Source organism: Mobula birostris, chromosome 27 (assembly GCF_030028105.1).
Source record: "Mobula birostris isolate sMobBir1 chromosome 27, sMobBir1.hap1, whole genome shotgun sequence".
Taxonomy (NCBI): Eukaryota; Metazoa; Chordata; class Chondrichthyes; order Myliobatiformes; family Myliobatidae; genus Mobula; species Mobula birostris.
In genome coordinates, this window is record NC_092396.1 from 19,966,891 (window position 1) to 19,985,988 (window position 19,098).

General features: G+C 43.7%; 1 protein-coding gene across 3 annotated transcripts in view; it reads left to right on the forward strand.

Annotated features, from left to right (window-relative positions):
- LOC140188485 (tumor necrosis factor receptor superfamily member 25-like) overlaps positions 1 to 18,547 on the forward strand; it is a 40,265-nt gene extending 21,718 nt beyond the window's left edge. For all 3 annotated transcript variants that reach the window (XM_072244780.1, XM_072244782.1, XM_072244781.1), the window contains 6 exons: positions 2,289 to 2,370; positions 3,157 to 3,221; positions 4,029 to 4,151; positions 10,294 to 10,364; positions 11,002 to 11,128; positions 13,422 to 18,547. In XM_072244780.1, coding sequence (XP_072100881.1) covers positions 2,289 to 2,370; positions 3,157 to 3,221; positions 4,029 to 4,151; positions 10,294 to 10,364; positions 11,002 to 11,128; positions 13,422 to 13,693 — 740 coding nt within the window. In that variant the 3' untranslated portion in view covers positions 13,694 to 18,547. The remainder of the gene's footprint in view (positions 1 to 2,288; positions 2,371 to 3,156; positions 3,222 to 4,028; positions 4,152 to 10,293; positions 10,365 to 11,001; positions 11,129 to 13,421) is intronic.
- The last annotated feature ends 551 nt before the right edge of the window (positions 18,548 to 19,098 follow it).

Sequence of the window (19,098 nt, forward strand, 5' to 3'; positions counted from 1 at the left end):
GGAGATTGGGACGTGGCATAATGTGAAGGGTGGTGGCTTACTATAAGAGTCTTGTGACTAAGTACATACATTGTGAGGTGGAGTTCAAGGAGGCTGTGTGGAATTGCCACTGTATCAGCTAATCGTCTGAGCCTACTGTTGTGATGTGTTGAGGATATCATTTGTCATACAACTGTCGGCTTGATTGGGTGCGATAAACTAGGTTGCTTTAAGTTTGGAAATTGTGCCTATAAGGGGTAGATTATTTTTAGATCCTCATCTATTCTGATCAAACATTCCCACAATACATCTCTTTTTGACCTGATCTGTTAATTTCTCTATTTTCCCCTCATGAATATTATTATCCACCCTGTGACCCTACATGTCACCTTGAATTGGATTTAAATTAACTTTATTTCTTACATCCTTCATATACATGAGTAAAAATCTCTACGTCTCCGTCTAAATGTGCAATGTGCAATTTATCGTCATTTGTCATAAATAGTATGTACAACAGGATAGTCAATATAACATAGAAATACAATTGTATCAGCGTGAATTAATCAGTCTGATGGCCTGGTGGAAGAAGCTGTTCCGGAGCCTATTGGTCCTGGCCTTTATGCTGCGGTACTGTTTCCCAGATGGCAGCAGCTGGAACAGTTTGTGGCTGGGGTGACTTGGGTCCCCAATGATCCTTCGGGCCCTTTTTACGCGCCTGTCTCTGTAAGTGTTCTGAATAGTGGGAAGTTCACATCTACAGATGCGCTGGGCTGTCCTCACTACTCTCTGCAGAGCCCTGCAATTGAGGGAAGTACAATTCCCTTACCAGTCCATGATGCAGCCAGCCAGGATTCTCTCAATTGTGCCCTTGTTGAATGTCCTTGGGATTTGGGGACTCATGCTAAACTTCTTCAACTGCCTGAGGAGAAAGAGGCGCTGTTGTACTTTTTTCACCACACAGCCGGTATATACAGAGTCCATGAGATCCTCAGTGTAAACCCCAGTCAGTTCAGATTGGCAAGAACATCTCCTCCACAATCTCCATCAGCACAGGTGGACCACAAGGCTGTGTACTTAGCCACACAGTCATAGGTGTAAAGCAAGTAGAGCAGGGGGCTAAGTACAGCTCCAACACCATATATAAGTTTGCTGATGACCATACCACCGTTGTGGGCTGTTTCAAAGGGGGTGATGAATCAGCATACAAGAGGGAGATTGAAAACTTGGCTGAGTGGTGTAATAACAACAACCTCTCACTCAATATCAATAAGACCAAGGAACTAATAGTAGATTTCAGGAGAGGGAAGCCAGAGGTCAATCAATCATCAGAGGATCAGAGGTGGAGAGGATCAGTAACTTTAAATTCTTGGGTGTCATGATCTCAGAGGACCTGTCCTGGACCCATCATATAAAGGTAATTGCAAAGAAAGCACGACAGTGCCTCTACATCCTCAGGGATCTACGGAGATTTGGCACATCATCAAAAACCTTGGCAAACTTCTATAGACGTGTGGTGGAAAGTGTGCTGACTGGCTGCACTACAGCCTGGTATGGGAACACCAACACCTTTGTGCAGAAAATCCTACTAAAAATAGTGAATTCAGCCCAGTACATCACGGGCTAAAGCCCTCCCAACCATTGAGCACACCGACATGAAATATCACCAGCATTCATCGTCAGAGATCCTCACCACCCAGGCCGTGCTCTTTTCTTGCTGCTGCCGTCAGGTGGAAGGTACAGGAGCCTCAGGATTCACACCACCAGGTTCGGGAACAGTTACTACCCTTCAACCATCAGGCTCTCGAACAAAAGGGGATAACTACACTCATTTAAGGACTCTTTAATCTTGTTATTTCATGCTCGTTATTTATTGCTATTTATTTATTATCCGCATTTGCACAAATCGTTTACAGTTACTGTTCTATAGATTTGTTAAGTAGGCCCACAGAAAAAAAAATCTCAGGGTTGAATGTGGTGACGTGTTATGTACTCTGATAATAAATTTTATTTTGAACTTTGGGTGGTGAGATCCAGCTGCAGTTAGTGGCCAACAGCAAAAAAGGGGAATAATTGGAGTTAATTAAAATAAAAGAAGTCGGCCTACTGGAAAATACCTGGAAATTAAGGACCAGTCTTTGACTTTGACTTTGTGATCGGGACTTGCTTTCTTCTTGCCCGGCCATGGGGACTCAATGCACTAGTGCCTAGGGCTCAACTGCAGTTGGTGGCTTCACAGATTTAGCAGAGTTAAATCCTGGTCCTGCTAACTCTCTTTGACTCCTGGTTCCATGTATTGACTATCTCTTCAGGTTCACAGCGGGAGGATGCTCAATGTGGAGAGTGCTTGCCAGGATTTTACCCACATGGTGACCAGTGCAAAGCCTGTCCTGAGTGAGTCAGCTTGGAGTTATCTAAGAATATAGATTTATCTCCTCTGTTTTAAAGGAATGGGATCCTGACATTTCCTTGCCACGTGGGGGCAATATTATGGGGTGGATGCTGTTCTTTCACCTTTGGATCTGGTTCTATCACAGCCAACATTGTTGGATGTCTCAGGGCCCAGCTGAAGAAGTGACTCCATGTTGGAGTTAGGACCTCTATTTTGGGGTCTGCTGCTGAATCTACACCTTGAAGTGAAAATCTCAATTCAAGAGATTGAGACTTGGGCATGTTAATGAGAGAATGTAGCTGAACCCTTACTCTGTGTTGGAATGGTATTTTACCTACCCTGGGAATGTTCAACGGCACAGCAAGGAGGAAGCTTTTCTCTGTATCTTAGTTGGCTGAGAGTTTGATGGGCAGTGTAAAGAGAGGTTTGCTCATCTCTAACTAACGTTTAACCTGCCCTGCTTGCGTCTCATGGGCTTGTGTACAGAGCTTTACTCTGTACGTAATCAATGTTTGCCTTTAATAAGTATAGAATATATGCACGTTACTTTTCCAATGGCAGTTTTCGTATGGCAGGAAGCAGAATGAATCCCTAGCTTTGAAATCCAAGCTGTTCAAACAAAAGTCTGTATTTCTCCCTGGCTGACTGGTTGGGTGAGGAAGGGGTTAGTTCTGGACCCTGGGATCGAAAAGAAGAGATGCCAGCAACCCTGTTTGCCCACCGTGGAGTTTGGTTGAAATGATTTTCTGCACATGTTGCTGATGTCTGTGTCTTTTCTTTTTTTTTAGAATTATGAATGAAGCCTCTCCCGCTGCATTGGGATGCTTGATTTCTGAGTCATATTTACCCACAGGTATCTCTTGTCTCCAATTTCAGGATAGCAGTTCTTACTGGAATGGAGGGTTATGGGCTGAGTGCAGGTCGGTGGGACTAGGTGAGAGTAAGAGTTCGGTACGGACCAGAAGGGCCGAGATGGCCTGTTTCCGTGCTGTAATTGTTATATGGTTATGTATGGTTATACTGTAAGAAAGGAAAAGGGGAGCAAGATATCTGGATATTGAAAGTGAGCTTTGAGCCCATCACTGACTACACACTGACCTGTGCTGGGCTGGATTTTATCAAAGACCACTGTCGTCAGCATTGGTTTCAATGGGTTCCGGTGAAGGCAATGGAGGCTGGAAATTCAACCCAAAGATGTATGCGTGGCCAATGATAGAAAAGTGTGTGTCCAACCTATGTTACTGACTGGTTTGAAACCTTGTATTGCTCTAGGCAAGTTTCAAGGGGTATTTTTAAAGGGGCATAAACAATACATTGTAAATTATATAAAAAGTTTAAGGAAATCAAAACAAGTTAAATTGCATTTTGGTATGGGTGTCAGTTTTAGTTCATTGGCTGCCCAAGGATCAAGTAGTCTCAAGCATAACATTGGACATCAAGAACGCGAGCCTCAAGGAGGTCTTTCAGCAAGTGTAGCTTTGGAAGTGAGGCAAGAAAACACACCAAGTGACCTGCTAGGTCCCTCAGCTCCCTGGAGTTGATAATGACCACCTTGGCCAGGCTAATGAGCAGTCCTACCAGAGGTTAGGTGATCGTGACTGATCTTTATACTGAGTTCCAGTGGGGGATTGTGACTGACTCATCATGTCCTTGTTTCCAGTGCTGAAGACCGTTCTAAGTGTTTTGGGATCACTTTCCCTTCTGTTCCTGATGGTTCAACTTCTGCGCTGCAAATTTCAACGTACATCTGTTGTGAAGGAGCCGAGGACCCGGACAGGCACAGGTATTCCCAATGTTACCCATATCCCAGACAAGGGGGCTCTCTGGCTAGTCAGGTTTCATATGTACCACTATTCCTGGCACAGAGTTCCCTCATCTTCTCCCCATTTCATAGCCTCAGGCAAAGAGGCTCACATTCGCTCTTGAACTCAAATAAGAGTTTGTCAAAACTACAAGAAGTAAGTTATTTGCTGGGATACTCAGTGAAGTTAAAAAAAAAATGGTACTAGAAGTCCGGGAGTACTTACATTGGATAGTGTTATGTCTTATAACTCCAGAAACTAATTGAAGGAAAACCACAGCAGTCTTTAGTTTTCTTTCCTTTTTTTTTTGCTGAGGATCTGACAAATGACATGGTGATGTATGCCATTCACGTACATGTCACGTACTCTTAATGAATTATGTAAACAAACAGAATGCTTAATCGAACAATATATTTACAAGATTACTCAAATATTAAATACACAACACTTTTCCCTGCCTAGGTATAAACTCCAACTCAATATAGAATGCATCTCAACTCGAATATGTCATGTACTGTGGAGACTTTCTTACTGTACTGGGATAACGTCTTTCCTGATAACTGGGGTCACTCTACCTGGCAGGTGAGACTTATGGCTGTGAAACAATCTCATGTTCTGGTGTCTCCTCCATGGTGATTGTAGGAGTTGACTCTGGGAGCGCAGGAAGTGGATCTAACAGCCCTGGACACTGTTCTTTTCAAACAATGGACTCTGCTCTCCTCAGCTGATCAATATGCCATTTCCTGATGATATCAGACGCAATGTCCACTGTGTAGGGCAGTGGTCCAGTTCTATTCCTAATCATTTCATGTACCCGCTTCGGATCTCCTCTGCGGTCCTCCACCATGACTGCTTGTCCAGGAGTGAAACAGTGAGCCTCTTTGTTTGGGGAGTTCTCAGGTAGCCTCAGCTGTTGGTCCTGCATGCTCCTCCTGAGATTGGGTTTGAGGAGATCCGAGCTTGAGCACAAGGGACAACCCAGGAACAGCAAAGCTGGTGGGTTGTTAAATGTGGAGAGTCTGGCACTGCCGAATGCAAAGAGGAAAGTGGCAAGCTTCTCATTCAGTGCCAGTGTTCCGCTGACATTGCTCACAGTGTGTTGTTTAGACTCTGGACAAGCCTTTCCACCAAGCCATTTGTAACTGAGCGGTACAGTGCAGATGTAATATGTCTTATTCCATTCACTTTCTGGAATGACTGGGACTCTTCTGCAACAAACTGTGGTCCATTGTCACTTAAAGTGCTATGGAACAGCAGTCCCTGAGAAGCGGCTTCTCAACACATCAATGGTATGCGAGGCTGTAGTGGAGGCAACTGGAAACACTTCCAGCCACTTTGTAGCTGCATCCATTACCACCTAGAAATTTATGCCCGTGAATCATCCAGCAAAATCCACATGAATCCTCTGCCAAGGCAATGCAGGCCATTTCTAGGGATGGAGAGGCACTGCTTTTGACATCTTCTGGATGTGTTGGCATCCCAATAGACGGCAAGCTGCCTGGTCTGCTGGTTTATCCCAGGCCACCAGACAAAACTTTGAGCCAATGTTTTCATCTTGACCATGCCTAGATGACTGACATGAAGCTCTTCCAACATGTTAGTCCTCAGCTTGGATGGTACAACAACTCTCGATCACCACGTAAGGAACCCCCCCCCACCAAATGCAAGTTCATCCTAGTGCTGATAAAAATGGGGAAACTGGAATTTCTGCTGCACATTCCAGCCATTTTGGATGGCCATGTCGAGCTGAAACAGTGTGTTTCTCTTTGGTCCATCTCTGCCATAATCGGGAGACTTTCAATTTGCATTGGGGAGAGTACTTCAAGGGGAGTGTCCTCTTTTTTAAATTTTTCAGGTATTTCCTTTCCCAGGAGTAAAAAGGCCAATCCATCATCATTTCCAATATTAGTTGTCCTCTTGAATTCAGTCTTGTAATTGTGTCTTCCAAGAAACAGAGCCCATCTCTGCATTTGTGTTGTTTGTTGTTAGTGGAACACCCTTCTGTCGATTGAAAATGAGACACTACTGGCTGATGATCGTTAATGAGGATAAACTCTCTCCCACACAAGTACTGGTTGAAATGTTTTACACCCCAAACGAGACTCAAGGCCTCTCTGTCAATCTGTGCATATTTTTTCTCTGCAGAAGTAAAAGAACATGATGCAGAGGGTATGGGGCATTCATCTCCATCACTCATAACATATGACATAATTACAGCTGCAGTATACCATAAGGTGAGATATCTTATGGAACCTGTTATGGTAATTGACAAACCCTAAAAAGGACCACTGCTGTAACATGTCCTTTGGGGCATCCACCAGTGCTTGAATTTTCTCAGCATATGTTTGTAATCCTTGTGCATTCATGGTGTGACCACAGTAAGTGATGCTTGATTTAAAGAATTCACATTTTGTCTGAGCCCATAATCTTCTAATTTTTTAACACTAATCTTGAGATTTTTGGATATGTTCCATGTCATCCTTACCAGTTACAATGGTGTCATCCAGGTAACCCTGAGTGTCTGGGCAGCCTTGCAGCACCTGGTCCATGGTTTTTTTTGCCAGAGTGCCCATGTGAGTGTTTATGGTGAGAAACACTTTGGACTCTTCTTCCATCTCCATCTGTTGGTAGGCCTCAGCTAAGTCCACTTCGCTGATGTGTTTCCCTCCAGAAAGGTTTGCAATGATATCCTCCATCCTGGGCAGAGGGTATTGATCTACATTCAGTACTGGGTTCATGGTGACCTTAAACTCACCACAGATCCTGACAAACCCCTTCTTCTTGGCTACTGGTACCAGTGGCACTGCCCATGGGCTCCACTCAATTTTGGAAAGAATTCCTTCAGCCTCTATGCAATTTAGCTCACTGGCTACTTTATCACTGATTGTATAAGGAACTGGCCAGGCTTTGTAAAACGTGGATGTGGTATTTCATTAAACACTATTTTACTATTGGTACGAATTTACCAATGCCATCCTTGAACATTGCTGTGGCATCATCTATTATCTTTCTTAATTCACTTTCTGTTGACTCTATTGCAAGGGATGTGGCATTCTAATGGTGGATGGATCTCCAATCAAATTGTAGTTGTCTCAGCCAATCACAGCCCACAATGATGGCCCTCCTGTTTTTTCCCCACATACAAGCCCAGTATGACTTGTTGGTTGTTGCATTTCACCGTTACAAATGTCATTCCCACAGGAGTTTTCTTTTCTCCAGTTTAAGTTCTTAGTTGGATAGCTGCAGGCTTTAATTCAATATCTTTGAAATGCCATTCAAACTCATTTTATGGATTGACTGAAACAGCCGAGCTAGTGTCCAATTCCATTTTAATTAATTTGCCATTCACTTCTGGTGTAAGTCATATTGCTTGTGTCTCATAAGTTTTCACATTGTAAATCTCAAGGCTACTCAGTCCTGTGTCACTCAAAGTTCAATGTTCAAAGTAAATTTATTATCATGGTTGGATACGTCACCATATACAAACCTAAGATTCATTTTCTTGTAGGCGTGCTCAATATTTCAATACTCAGTAATAACCATAATAGAAACAATGAAAGACCACACCAACTTGGACGTTTAATCAGTGAGCAAAAGACAACAGATTGTGCAAGTACAAAAAGAAAGAAATGATAATATATAAATAAATAAAAAATATTGAGAACATGAGATGAAGGGTCCTTAAAAGCGAGTCCATAGGTTGTGTGATCATCTCGATGATGAGGCAAGTGAAGTTATCCCTCTTGATTCAAGAGCCTCATCATTATCCAATTTTTCATCAACAACATGCAGATTAGTCCTCTTTTTGAAACTGCAACTTGACTTTTTTCTTTTTCTCTTCCCTATGAAGTCCATTTATACTTGGTCTTCTTTGGTCCTTGGAGTTCAGAAGAATGAGGGGAGACCTCATGGAAACATTTCGAATGTTGAAAGGCATGGACAGAGTGGATATGGCAAAGTTGTTTCCCATGATGGGGGAGTCTAGTACGAGAGGGCATGACTTAAGGATTGAAGGGCGCCCATTCAGAATAGAAATGCGAAGAAATTTTTTTAGTCGGAGGGTGGTGAATCTGTGGAATTTGTTGCCACGGGCAGCAGTGGAGGCCAAGTCATTGGGTGTATTTAAGGCAGAGATTGATAGGTAACTGAGTAGCCAGGGCATCAAAGGTTATGGTGAGAAGGCGGGGGAGTGGGACTAAATGGGAGAATGGATCAGCTCTTGATGAAATGGCAGAGCAGACTTGATGGGCCAAATGGCCGACTTTTGCTCCTTTGTCTTATGGTCTTTTAAATGTGATTTGTGCTTACTTAGGAGCCATTTTGAAAGCTTTCTTGTAAGATTCCACAAACTGCACAATCTTTCAGTGCATCATTAAGCCCATTATTGAACTGACAATAAGCTCAACTGGACTCCCCTTTCTTTTGATTCCACTTATGAAATCTAAAGTGTTCTGCAATCAAGAATGGTTTTGGTTCCAAATATTCTTGCATGATGTTCACAATATCAGCAAAGCTATTTTTGGCAGGTTTGGTTGGAGAGGTTTAACTTCTAAGCAAACTGTATACTTTTCCACCTATTGCACTCTGCCACACTAGCACTCATTTTTCATCGGCTATTTCATTTGCTTCAAAATACTGCACAATTAGTTCAGCATACATCATCCAGTTATCTGTTGTGCAATCAAACACATCTATCTTCCCAATGTAGCCAGCCATTTCTGCTTTTTTAAAAGTTTATTATTATTGTCACCCATTACTCACTGTTTATAAACCCGTGGCCATGCTCATTCTTTTTTAAACTCAAACATCTCTCTCCCACTCTGAAGAAAAACACGCTGCACTTCAACAGGTAGTCATCTGGGGTTTATTTTAAAACTTCCTCATCACCACTGTTCTGTTTTGTAACTCCAGAAACTAATTGAAAGTAAAATGGAGGAGCCAGGATACTTGTCTGGGTAGTTTTCTTTCCTTTCTGTTAGTAATGCTCTTGCATATGATGTGGTGGCAGAGTGACGCATGCCATTTCTGTACTTCTTACATACAACTCATAATTAACTATATAAACAAAAAATGCTTAATCAAACAATATATTTACACTAATAAAGACACTACAGATAGCTCATCAGTTGACGGGATGCATTTTTGGATGGTGAGGAATAAAAATGGTATAAGGTGTGGACCATGGTCCTCCTTTGGGGAGGAGGCAGAGGACTGGAGACTGAAAATATTACACATTCTGATAATAAAGGGGAGAATGTCACGGGCCAATCAGTTCAGTGCCGGGGTGGAAGTGATCGTCTGCTTGGATGAGCATCAACTTGCAAATGAGAGGCAGGTAGATCTGTTAAATTTGTTCAGCTAAGGTTCGCGATGTGTTTTGATGAGGTAACACAGGGGGAGAGGGTGAGATATGATTTGCTAGACTTTCAAAAGGTACTTGATGAAATATCATATGGTAGACATTCAAACCTAAGACAAGAGGCCAAAGCAGCACAGAAGCAGAGTTGGCTGAGCGTAGAAACAGAGTACACAGAACAAGGAATATAAGCTGCAATAGTACAGCTCTGACACAAGGCTCAATGGCCTATAATCCCCAGGATTGCCACCCTCCAGTCTTCTAGTACTACTCCTGTGGCAAGGAAATAAAATCATTGCCAATGGCACAGAAATCTCTCCCTCACTTCCTGTAATAACCTGAATAATATCCCATCTGACCTTGGGGACTTATCTACCCCAATGGTTTTCAAAGGTTCCAGCATATGCTTTTTCTTAACGGCGATATTTCCAGCAGATTAGCCTGTTCTACGCTGTCCACACATTGTCAAGGTCCTCTTACAGGGGAATACTGAATCATACCCTACCTTCCACGACTTCAGATTGGTCAAGTCGTCCTCCTGGTCTTCATGTTCATGTGGAACGCCTGGGGTTTTCATTGAAAGAGTTCTAATTAATGAGCGTTTTTGGACCAGAGTGAAGGGGAGGAGAAATGAGGGATGTTGTTAAGTCTGGGAGTGGTGAGCCATGATGATGAGGGTGGTTGGGGTAGGGGGAAACTATGCTTACAGCTCCTCCCTCCAGACTCAATAAACTCTGCACTCAATAATTTGTGTGTATTTTTCCTAGGGGTTCAAAGTCCTGATGTCTGTGTTTCAGCTCCTGAGGGTGAAAAGACAAAGAGTGAAGTGAAAGAGTTGGTGAGTGCTGAGGACTGTTTGTTTGGTCACGTTTCCAGCAGCAGTCAAGTTGTAGAGTGCTCTGCCTGGTCCTTTACCTTCCTGTCTCTGTCACAAGACACATTGCAGTTGGTAGCTCTTTGTTCCCGTTCAAAGCTGACAGTTGAATTGAATGATATCTCATCCACTGCCCTAAACAGCGATCCTTTCCATCGCTGATGCAATGTGGCACCACCTCCATCATGTGCAGCAGACTTCTTCAGTGACACCTTCCAAATCCACAACTACCACGGAGATGGGCTCAGCTGGAAACTGGAGACGCCGTGGTGGGGTCCCCTCCAGATCTCACAAGGACTTGCAAATATTGCACTGTTCAGTGTCTCAATCCTGGAATTTGTTCTGGAGCTGTGGTGTGGGACAGACAGCAGGGATCCCAGACAGAAGCTCACTGCCACCTTCTTCAGGCCACTTTGAGATGGATAAGATTCACAGCCTCACCATGACTCTCGCATCCCGTGCAACAACCATATAACACCTAACCCAGCCACACTGTGCTCTCTGCAGAAACCTTTGCCGGTTGCTGCCACTGCTGCTTGATTCTCAATCTGGATGCAGCTTGAACTTAGTATGTGTTTTAACTTTTTTTTGTTCCTGGCAGCCATTTGAGATCCCAGCTCCAGAAAGGAAATCCAGTCCTCCCATTGATTTCCCAACTCATCCACTGGCAAACAACAACATTTATGGGACCAGTCTACAGGCATCACGGCTCCAACCTGAAACACAAGGTAAGGGACTTTATCTGTGTTGCTCCAATGGGATTCTTTAATTGGACAACTTAGAAAAAAGATATACTCTGGATCGGATCCATTATTTCGGGAAGTGGACAAGCTATCAGGATGTGCAGACAGAATGGGGGCAGGATATATTAAGAAGTGGGCAGCCAGTGTCTAGATGCAGGTGGAGTGTGCGAAGAAGCAGACAGGACATATGGGGAACAGGACAGGACTGCAGGTAGTGCAGCTGTTTCATGGCTTGCAAGCTCAATTCTGACCAGTACGCTGTCCTTGTTCGCACATTCGTCCTGGAGCCATGTAGTTTTCCTAAACGCAAGAAAGTCTGCAGATGCTGGACATCCAAAGCCACACACACACAAAATGCTGGAGGAACCCAGCAAGGCGAGTAGCATCATTGGAAATGAATAGGATGGTCGGTGTTTTGAGCTGAGACCCTTCTTCAGGACTGAGAAGGAAGGGGGAAGATGCCAGAGGTGGGGGGGGGGTGGAGGAGGGGAAGGAGGCTAGCTGGAAGGTGATAGGTGAAGCTAGATGGGTGGGAAAGGTTAAGAGCTGGTGAAGAAGGGATCTGATAGGAGAGGAGAGTTTTCCTCCAGGCTTCCTCTGGCATCCCAAAGGTATGCTGGTTGATGGGTTGTGGTTACTGTAAATTATCCCTAGAAACCATAGAAAAACTACAGCACAGAAACAGGCCTTTTGGCCCTTCTTGGCTGTGCCAAACCATTTTCTGCCTAGTCCCGCTGACCTGCACACGGACCATATCCCTCCATACACCTCCCATCCATGTATCTGTCCAATTTATTCCTAAATGTTAAAAAAGAACCCGCATTTACCACCTTGTCTGACAGCTCATTCCACACTCCCACCACTCTCTGTGTGAAGAAGCCCCCCCTAATGTTTCCTTTAAACTTTTCCCCCTTCACCCTTAACCCATGTCCTCTGGTTTTTTCTCCCCTTGCCTCAGTGGAAAAAGCCTGCTTGCATTCACTCTATCTATACCCATCATAATTTTATATACCTCTATCAAATCTCCCCTCATTCTTCTACGCTCCAAGGAATAAAGTCCTAACCTATTCAACCTTTCTCTGTAACTGAGTTTCTCAAGTCCCGGCAACATCCTTGTAAACCTTCTCTGCACTCTTTCAACCTTATTAATATCCTTCCTGTAATTTGGTGACCAAAACTGAACACAATACTCCAGATTCGGTCTCACCAGTGCCTTATACAACCTCATCATAACATTCTAGCTCTTATACTCAATACTTTGATTAATAAAGGCCAATGTACCAAAAGCTCTCTTTATGACCCTATCTACCTGTGTCGCCACTTTTAAGGAATCTTGTATCTGTATTCCCAGATCCCTCCGTTCTACTGCACTCCTCAGTGCCTTACCATTTACTCTGTATGTTCTACCTTGGTTTGTCCTTCCGAAGTGCAATACCTCACACTTGTCTGTATTAAACTCCATCTGCCACTTTTTCAGCCCATTTTTCCAGCTGGTCCAAATCCCTCTGCAAGCTTTGAAGACCTTCCTCACTGTCCACTACACCTCCAATCTTTGTATCATCAGCAAGTTTGTTGATCCAATTTGCCACATTATCATCCAGATCATTGATATAGATGACAAATAACAATAGACCCAGTACTGATCCCTGTGGCACACCACTAGTCACAGGCCTCCACCCTGAGAAGCAATCCTCTACTACCACTCTTTGAGCCAATGTCTAATCCAATTTACCACCTCTCCATGTATACCTAGCGACTGAATTTTGCTAACTAACCTCCCATGCGGGACCTTGTCAAAGGTCTTACTGAAGTCCATGTAGACAACATCCACTGCCTTCCCTTCATCCACTTTCCTAGTAACCTCCTCGAAAAACTCCAAAAGATTGGTCAAACATGACCTACCACGCACAAAGCCATGTTGACTTTCCCTAATAAGTCCCTGTCTATCCAAGTGCTTGTAGATTCTGTCTCTTAGTACTCCCTCCAATAACTTACCCACTACCGACGTCAAACTTACCGGCCTATAATTTCCTGGATTACTTTTCGATCCTAGTGGGTGGGAAAGTCAGTAGGGATATGTGTGAGAGATTTGGATGAAAGGAATTTGGGGGAATAGATTGATGGGTTGTTCTAGGAGCCAATATAGATTCAATGGGACAAAAACCTCCTACGTTGTAAGAAAATAAGAAATGCAAAATAAATATACAACAATATATATATATTGCATTAAGTGGCAGGCAGTGTGAGCCAGGAGTTGACAGGAGTTTTCTTCTTCCAGTGTCAATGCCCCTAGATGGAAGAGCCTTGTATGAAATCATCAACTTGGTCCCCGTGCGGAGATGGAAGGAGCTGATGCGTTTGCTGAGGCTGAAGGAGTGCGATATCGAGCGGATTGAGATGGACGTGACCCATTCCCGAGACCAGCAGTATGAGATGCTTCATCAGTGGAGCCAGCAACAAACAGCCTCCATAGAGTCCTTGTACCAGGCCTTGGAAATCATGAACTTGACAGGTCTAGCAGAGGAACTTAAAGCCAAATTTCTCAACTAGTTCAACTCTCCCTGACACCACTATGACATCAAGTTTAATGTTCAGGAAAGACAACTCCACGTGTCCTCAATCTAAAGCCTAGTTAGTCCTGCGGCCCACAGCCGCTGGTGAAGCCTGGATTTTAGAGTGTGCAGTTTAGTAATCGACTTAACCGATGCTTCAGGGATCTGGGGTTCCCATTTCTGGACAAGATGCGCAAGTTGCTCCAAAGGAGCAGACCTTGAGGGCAGTCACCTGAGCTGAGCACTCAGTCCCTGCGCTCAGAGGGGGCAACAGCAAAGTGGCAGCTCCCCACCTGAGCCGAGGGTTGTCAATGCCAGAGACACAGTCAGTTCCAGGGCCCGGACCTGGTTTGATCAAAATTAGTTCCACTTTGCAGTCTAGATCTTCACAAGAAAAGGTGGCGTAAAGAGGAGATGCAGCAATACAGTAAGGCCATGTGACTCTGGAAGTTAGAAACTTAGAAAGGTGGTAAGTGACTTACTGTCTTTCTACCTGGCTCTATGTACTTGAGTCCTGTCATACCTGGGAGCTGCCTTGCTCTGGCCCAAAGTCTCTGGTAATTTATCAAGAACTGATTTATCCATGGATTGGAAGTCTCACCCACCCCCCCAGCCTCCAAAAGCTGCCTGCAGTTAGTCATTCAAACTCAAGCCACAGAAGGCAAACTCCGAATAGGGCCTGGGCTCCGTTTTGAGGTTGTGCAGAGGCGGGGCCTGAAGGACTTGAGGTTCAGCTCGCAGGGAAATGTTCCAAGTGTTCCATGTCTTTGGATTAAACTGTATATAAGTTTCTGTGGTGATAAATATGACTTTTAAAAATATGGAAGCAAATTCTGTTCTTAATCAACACTGCATTACAGCCATTCTGATACAGAGAGGTTTTTCAGTAGATTCGTTCACAAACGCTTACAGCCTATTAAGTAATCCGTCTGAAGTGCAGGCATTCATTTCGGCGTTCCAATAGGGCAGCCCCTTTGCTCGCATCAATAGAATAACAAGCAGATACTCCACCTTTGGGATCAGCCGGACTATATTACAATTTAAGGCACACAGTGTTCTCTCTTTCTGCACAATACCGAGAGGGAAGGCTTGTTACTAATAGGCAGCAGGGTATTCCTTCATTTTCTTATGTCCTGTTATATTTGGAAGTAGCAGTGGTATAATCCTAGGTTAGAACGCTCCTGGTATCTGCTACCCTCTTCTGGTCTTTTGGTGAACAACACACTAATTTTACACAAACACACACACAAAAACACACACACACACACACACACACACACTTCCTGACATTGTATTCCATCTGCCATTTCTTTGCCCATTTTCTTAATCTAAGTCCTTTTGCAGCCTCCCAGCTTCCTCATCTCTACTAGCCCCTCCATCTATCCATCTATCTTTGTATCATCTGAAAACTTGGCCACAAAGCCAATAGTCCCATCATCCAAATCATTGACATATAATGTAACAAAATGGTCCCAACCCCAACCCGTTGGAACACCACTGGTCACCGGCAGCCAATCAGAAAAGGCTCCCTTTATTCTCACTCTTTGCCTCCTGCTAGTCAGCCAATTCTCTACCCAGGCTAATTTTTTTTCTCTCTGTAATACCATGATCTCTTATCTTGTTAAGCAGCCTCAGGTGCAGCACCTTGTCAATGGCCTTCTGAAAACCCAAGTACACAACATCCACCGATTAGCTTTTTTCTATCCTGCTTGTTATTTCCTTGGAGAATTCCAACAGATTTGTCAGGCAAGATTTTCCCTTAAGGAAACCATGTTGACTTTGGCCTAGTTTAGTACCCAGAAAACTCGTTCTTAATAATGGACTCCAACATCTTCCCAACCACTGAAGTCAGGCTAACTGGCTTATAACAGCCTTTCTTCTGCCTCCTTCCCATCTTGAAGTGTGGAGTGACATCTGCAATTTTCCAGTCCTACAGAACCATGCCAGAATCTAGTGATTCTTGAAAGATCATTACTAATTCCACCTCAATTTCTTCAGCTACCTCTTTCAGATCCCTGAGGTATAGTCCATCTTGTGACTTGTTGATTATACCTTCAGACTTTTTGGCCTCCCAAGCATCCTCTCTGTAGTAATAGCAAATGCACTGACTTCTGCTCCCCCACCCCCAGCACACTTAAAATTCAGCATACTACTAGTTTCTTCCAAAGTGAAGACTGATGCAAACTACTTATTTCATTTATCAGCTATTTTTGTTGTCCCCCAATACTATCTCTCTGACATAATTTTCCAGTGGTCCAATATCTACTCCTGCCTCTCTTTTACTCTTTATATATCTGGAAAAAAAACTTTTGTTACCCTCTTTTATAGTATTGGCTAGATAACCTTTATATTTAATCTTTTTCCTCATTATGGCTTTTTATTTGCCTTCTGTTTGTTTTTCTAAGCTTCCCAATCCTCCAACTTCCCACTAATTTTGCTATATTATATGCCCCCATTTTGTTTTTATGCTGTCTTTGACATCCCTTGCCAGCCACGTTTGCATCATCCTCCCTTTAGAATACTACTTCATCTTTGGGATGCACCTATACTGTGCTTTCCGAAATGCTCCCAGAATCTCCAGCCATTGCTGTTCGGGCATCGTCCCTGCTAATATCTTGTGCCAATCAACTTTGGCCAGCTCCTCTCTCTTGCATCTGTAATTACCTTTACTCCACTATCATACTGATATGTCTGACTTTAGCTTCTCCCTTTCAAACTGAAGAGTGTATTCTATCATATTATTATCACTACTCCTAAGGATTCCATTACCTTAAGCTCCCTAACCTAATCTAATTCATTACACATCACCCAATCCAGAATCTCCTTTCCCCCTAGTGGGCTCAATCACAAGCTGCTCTTAAAAAATTCATCTTGTAGGCATTCTACCAAATTCCCCCTCCTGGGATCCAGGACTGACCTGTCACCTCAGAACCAGCCACTAAATCAGTATTTTGAAAGCCAAATGCTGGGTGAAAAAAAGGCATCTTCCTGCTAACCTCAATGTGCTATGTGGGCTTTTCATTTTTCAGCAGCCTGCAGTCAGATCTCCCACTGGCAGCAGGGAGTGCTTTTAAATAACAAAAAAAAAACAAGCTCAGTGTGTTACTAGTTCTCCTGAGACTGTTCCATAACCTAGATTATGTGGATTTTTATAACCATATAACAATTACAGCACAGAAACGGGCCATCTCGACCCTTCCAGTCGGTGCCGAACTCTTACTCTCACCTAGTCCCACCGACCTGCACTCAGCCCATAACCCTCCGTTCCTTTCCTGTCCATATGTCTATCCACTTTAACTTTAAACAACAACATCAAACCTGCCTCAACCACTTCTGCTGGAAGCTCATTCCACATAGCTACCACTCTCTGAGTAAACAAGTTCCCCCTCATGTTACCCCTAAACTTTTGCCCTTTAACTCTCAACTCGTGTCTTGTTTGAATCTCCCCCATTCTCAATGGAAAAAGTCTATCCACATCAACTCTATCAATCCCCCCCATAATTTTAAACACCTCTATCAAGTCCCCCCTCAATTTTCTACGCTCCAAAGAATAAAGACCTAACTTGTTCAACCTTTCTCTGTAACTTAGGAGATGAAACCCAGGCAATCTTTTGTAAATCTCCTCTGTACTCTCTGAATTTTATTGACATCTTTCCTATAATTCAATGACCAGAACTGTACACAATACTCCAAATTTGGCCTTACCAATGCCTTATACAGTTTCAACATTACATTCCAACTCCTATACTCAATGGTCTGATTAATAAAGGCCAGCATACTAAAAGCTTTCTTCACCACCCTATCCACATGAGATTCCACCTTCAGGGAACTATGCACCATTATTCCTAGATCCCTCTGTTCTACAGCATTCTTCCATGCCCTACCATTTACCATGTATGTCCTATTTTGATTAGTCCTACCAAAATGTAGCACTTCACATTTTTCAGCATTAAACTCCATCTGCCATCTTTCAGCCCACTCTTCTAACTGGCCTAAATCTCTGTGCAAGCTTTGAAAACCTACTTCATTATCCACAACGCCACCTATCTTAGTATCATCTGCATACTTACTAATCCAATTTACCACCCCATCAACCTCCCCATTATCCACTTGGAGTGAGAACATTTGGGGAGGAGGAGATGGCGACACGCCGCAGTGCGGACGGCCACTCCGGTGAATATCTGTAATCTGTCAAGTAGGGTACCATGCACAATTCTGATTTGATGGAGACAGACATGAGAGTACAGAGGAGCATCTGGAGAAACTTCTGAAATGCCCGCTTTGCTGCCGCTGCTACTGTATAGTCCGGAATCTCTGGAGAAGACCCCGAACCCTCAACTTTGCTTGTTTTGGCGGCCGGAGCTAGGTCGAAGGCGCTCGGCGGAGGATGGCACTCGGGAGGCTGTATCGGAGGGGCTGGTTGGAGGCTCGAAGTTTTCAGACGGACTCAGTGTCGGCTGTGGTCAGGTGCTTCCAATGTATCGACAGTTGTTGGTGCCTGGAGGTTTATAGCAGGGAGTTTCTCCCTTTGCCGCCTACTATCGGGGACTCGGGAGTTGATTGGGACTTTGAGACTTTTTTTTTTACCGTGCCCATGGTCTGCTCTTCATCAAATTACGGTATTGCTTTGCACTGCTGTAACTATATGTTGTAATTAATGTGGTTCTGTCAGTGTTAGCCTTTGGTTTGTCCTGTTTCTCTGTGATATCACTGTATCATTTATTGTATCATTTCTTAATACATGCATGCATTTCTAAATGAAAATAAATGAGGACTGAGTGTTCTCATAATCTAAAAGATTTCATGGAAAATGGCAAGTGCATTCATGCTAAGAGCACACTGAAGCACTCAGAACAATTCCACATCTGGTAATGAATTACCCAAGCATGATCTTCTGTGTGACCTACCCTAGGTAAAAATTAAATTGGATCTCGTGGTGTTCAAAGAACAAGTGCTATTGATTCACAATCTAGCCTGTGGTAATTCCAAAGTAGAGAAGTCATTGGTTCTGCAGCTTTGACGGTTATGGTCTGTGCACTTATCCAATAACTCCTGAAATGTGGGATTCAGCCACCGGTTTCTGCCCTGCTCCAGCACTAAAACAGCACTCATCAAAATCGCAACCGTGTCTGTTGTCCGGGTAACTCCCCTCCATCCTTCTCTACCAGACTTCAGCACCATCTTCCTGCAATCGCACAGGGATATCTCTATCCCTCCCCCTCCCCTGTCTGATCAGAGTCAGAGCCAGAACAATTTGTGGGAGGGAGAGGGACTGTGGAAGCACTGAGGCAGAATTAAATATGGTCATGCCCTTCCCCAACGGCAGATGCTTTACTCCCTCAAACGGTAAAAAAAAAATGCTGCTATTTCTTTGTAAGTACCTGATTTTTAAAAAAAACACAC